Source organism: Terrapene carolina, unplaced genomic scaffold, assembly GCF_002925995.2.
Source record: "Terrapene carolina triunguis isolate 2854851 unplaced genomic scaffold, T_m_triunguis-2.0 Scaffold34554, whole genome shotgun sequence".
Taxonomy (NCBI): domain Eukaryota; kingdom Metazoa; phylum Chordata; order Testudines; family Emydidae; genus Terrapene; species Terrapene triunguis.
In genome coordinates this window covers 8515-12428 of record NW_020698905.1, presented here as the reverse complement: position 1 = coordinate 12428, position 3914 = coordinate 8515, and the positions used below count along the sequence as shown (strand labels likewise).

Below are 3914 nucleotides of genomic sequence, written 5' to 3'. Positions count from 1 at the left end.
CAGTGTCAAGAGGGGTATTGTGGCAGATGTACCTGGAGCTTGGGGGCCAGCCTGTTTGGGGAGGGGGTATTGAGGTTGGCAGTCTCAGGAGGGAATATTGGAGAGTGGGGGGGTCACTGGAGGGGTGGGGGGCAGATGGACCTGGGGATACATGGGGTCTATTGGAGATCAGTATCAGGGCAGACTGGAGGAGGTATCAGTTTGGGATGCATATCCTGGACAGATTGTGGGGTATATTGGGAGGTATCTGGCGCTGCTCACCCCTTCTCAACACTATCTGTTCTCTCCACAGCCCCCCACCATGGGTAACGTCCTGGCTGCCAGCTCCCCCACACCCTCCCCCACCATGCCGAGTCCTGGATCTGGGCTGGTGTCAGTGCCGCCTGGCTTCACCATGCCCCCCGTCAGCGGGCTGGGCCCCCCTGCGCAGGAGCGGCCGGAGGAGAAGGGGGATCGGCTGCCCAACCCTGGCACCTTTGAGGAATGTCACCGCAAGTGCAAAGGTGAAAGCCTGGAACCCACTGTCTACACACACACGCACACCCACCTCCGTCCTGGCACCTTCAAGGAATGTTACCCCAAGTGCAGAGGTTGGGAGCATAGCATGGGGGACCCCAGTACACAGCCAGGTGGGCAGGTCCCTGGGGGAGCGGGGAGGGTACCAGGCTGGACAGCCCAGGGGTCTGATTGGGGGAAAGGAGTTACCAGCAGGCTGGAGGGATCCATGGGGTGACGGATGCTGGGCTGGATGGGCTCAGTGCTGATTGTTGCAGTCTCTTCCCCAGAATTGTTCCCTATCCAGATGGAAGGTGTGAAACTGACAGTGAATAAAGGTCTTAGCAACCATTTCCAGGTAAGGGCTGTGCCCTCTGGTGAGGCAGGGTACGGGGTGGGGGTGGAGGGGGGTGAGGCTATAGCCCAGGAGGATGGGGGGTCTGAGTGGGCTGGGCAGAGACATGCCTGCTGGGGGGGGGGGGGGTGCAGATTGAGGGCAGCTGGCTTCAGCAATGTTACTGAGCATTCTCTACAAGCCAAGCAGTAAATGTGGGGGCACGTGACCCCAAACCTCCTGATCCCATGTGTCGCGTCTGGGGCTGGGTGAGGTTGTGGGTTGGTGCTTTCTGTGTGAGGTACTTATCTGGCGCCCTTCATCCCTGTATCTGACCCCTTGCAGTCTAATGCATTCATCCCCATGCTTCCTGGGAGGCAGGCAAGGTGACTGTCCGCATGTGAGATGGGAGCCAAGGCCCAGAAAGATGCAGTCACTTTAGGTACCTGAACCCGGGTCTCCCATGCCAGTGCCCCTGGGCTGCCCTTCCCCTCTGGCTGCAGGCATAGAACCATGGGGCTAGAAGGGACCGCAAGGGTGGTCTAGTGCAGGGGTTCTCAACCTTTTTCTTTCTGAGGCCCCCCAACAGGCTGTAAAAATTCCATGGCCCATCTATGCCACAACAACTGTTTTTCTGCATATAAAAGCCAGGGCCAGTGTTGGGGGTAGCAAGCAGGGCAATTGTCCTGGGTCCCATGCCACGGGGGGCCCCGTGAAGCTAATTTGCTCGGGCTTCGGCTTTCTGTCCTGGGCCCCCACAAGTCTAATGCTGGCCCTGCTTGGCGGACACCCTGAAACCTGCTCACGGTCCCCCAGTGGATCCCAGACCCCTGGTTGAGAACCACTAGTCTAGTGTAACCCCTGCCAAGACACAGGATTTGGTGGGCCCTGCTTACTCTGCCTGCTTTCCCCAGGTGAGTCACAGCGTCACCCTTAGCACTGTTGGTGACTCCAACTATCACTTCGGGGTCACCTACGTGGGCACCAAGCAGCTCAGCCCCACAGAGGTGAGTGCGGGGGGGGAGTGGACTTAGCTGGCCGGAAGCCAGCACTGAGGAGCCACCTCTGATGGTGGGAGAGGGGCAGTGTGTGTTTGGGGGGAGAGTTGTTAATCTGGACATTGGGGTTGGGCTGTCAATTCAGACAGTGGGGAAGTTTGGGGCGAGGCAGGCTGCTCTGGGTGGGGGTGGGGCAGAGGGATGCTGTTGCCCTGATATGGGGTGGGGTTGTTATTCAACTATATTTCACCCCGTCGTGCCCCTTCTAGGCCTTCCCGGTGCTGGTGGGCGACATGGACAACAGTGGCAGCCTCAATGCCCAGATCATCCACCAGCTCTCGACCCGGCTGCGCTCCAAGGTGGCCTTCCAGGTATGCTGCACACCGCGGGTCCTTCTCTCAGCCCTCCCCTTCATGGCTGTGTGTGTGTCAGAGCATCTGTGCCTCCCCCCCCCCCCCCCAAACCCACACCCACACCCCTCGGGTCCTTCTCTCAGCTCGCCCGTGTGTCAGAGCGTCTGTGTATTCTCTTCCCCCCCCCCCCCCCATGGGTCCTTATCTCAGTCTGCCCCTTTGCAGAGTGCATATGGGTTTGTGTGTGTCAGAGCATCTGTGTAGTCTTCTCTTTCCCCAGCCCCCCCATGCAGGTCTTTCCCTCAGCCCTCCCCTTTTGGGGGCGGGTGGTGGGGGTGTCAGAGTGTCCCTGTATACTCCCCGTGGGTCCTTCTCTCAGCCTTCCCCTTCATGGGGGTGTCACGGAGTGTGGGGGAGTCAGGGTCCTGCACCCTCCACTTCCTGCGATTCACCGTGACTCTCAGCCAGCCAGTAAAACAGAAGGTTTATTAGACGACAGGAACACAGTCCCAAGCAGGGCTTGTAGGTACAACCAGGACCCCTCAGCCAGGTCCCTCTCGGGGGCAAGGAGCTTAGACCCCAGACTTGGGGTTCCCTGCCTCTTCCGAGCCAGCCCAAAACTGAAACCAAAAACCCCTCCAGCAGACTCTCCCCCTCCTTCTCTCCCCCTCTCCCTTTGTCCAGCTTCCCAGGCAAAGGTGTCGACTCCCCCTCCCTCCCCCCCCTTCTCAGGTTACAGGCTCAGGTACCGTCCCTCACCTAAAGTCACCCCCTGCTCTCCCATCCCTCATGCAGACAGTCCCAGTAAAACTAAAAGACATTCCCAGGTCAATCCACCCCGCTCCCTACTGCGTCACAGGGTGTGTGTGCGTGGGTGTGTGTCAGAGCGTCTATGTATCTTCCCCCCACCCTGCAGGTCCATCTCTCAGCCCGTCCCTTCACAGGTGTGTGTGTCAGAGCATGTGTGTATTTCCCCCCCCCCCCATGCCCTGTGGGTCCTTCTATCCACCCTCCCCTTCGCGGGGGCCGGGGTGGTGGGGGTGTCAGAGAGAGAGAGAGAGAGATCAGAGCGTCTGTGTATACCCCTGTCAGAGTCCTGGCTGGGGAGGGGAGTGAGTGCAGTGTGGCTGCTCCCTCACTGTTTAAGGTAGTGGTGTTACCTGGTAAAAGGTAGCGGGGATGTCAGTGGGGGATTTAGAGTTAGTGGGGCCCTGTGCACAGCTTCATTTTGAGGGGCTCCACCTCGGGACCCAGCCAAGAGAAAGAACATTCTCTCTTATCTCCCCTCTATTTTTCATTTATTTTTTTCTTCATCCTTCTCTTATATTATAACTAATAGGAAGTAAATGAAAATAAAGTGAGGTACCTTGATTGGGGCAGGGAGTTGGGGTGCAGGAGGGGGTTGGGGTGTGGGGATTGGGCTCTGGGAGGGAGTTTGGGTGTGGGCTCGGGGCAGGGAGTTGGGGTGCGGGAGGGGTCGGGGGGGGGGCGGCGCTTACCTTGGGCGGTGCGGCTCCCAAAGTGACTGGCACACTCCTCTGGCAGGGGTGCCAGGGGAATCTCTGTGCGCCACTGCCAGCAGGTGTGGCCCCCGCAGCTCCCTTTGGCTGCAGTTCCTGGCCAATGGGAGCTGTGGAGTCAGTGCTCCGGGTGGGGAAAATGCACAGAGACACCACCCACCTCTCCCCCCAGAGGCCGAAGGGACATGCCGGCCACTTCTGGGAGTGGAGGGAG

At 59.4% G+C, this 3914-nt stretch overlaps 1 protein-coding gene across 1 annotated transcript in view; it reads left to right on the top strand.

Annotated features, from left to right (window-relative positions):
- The first annotated feature begins 296 nt into the window (after positions 1-296).
- Positions 297-3914, top strand: part of TOMM40 (translocase of outer mitochondrial membrane 40) — a 5771-nt gene continuing 2153 nt past the window's right edge. Inside the window, exons 1-4 of the mRNA XM_026646246.2 lie at positions 297-503; positions 786-853; positions 1744-1836; positions 2097-2198. Of these exons, the coding sequence (XP_026502031.1) occupies positions 302-503; positions 786-853; positions 1744-1836; positions 2097-2198 (465 nt within the window). The 5' untranslated portion in view covers positions 297-301. The remainder of the gene's footprint in view (positions 504-785; positions 854-1743; positions 1837-2096; positions 2199-3914) is intronic.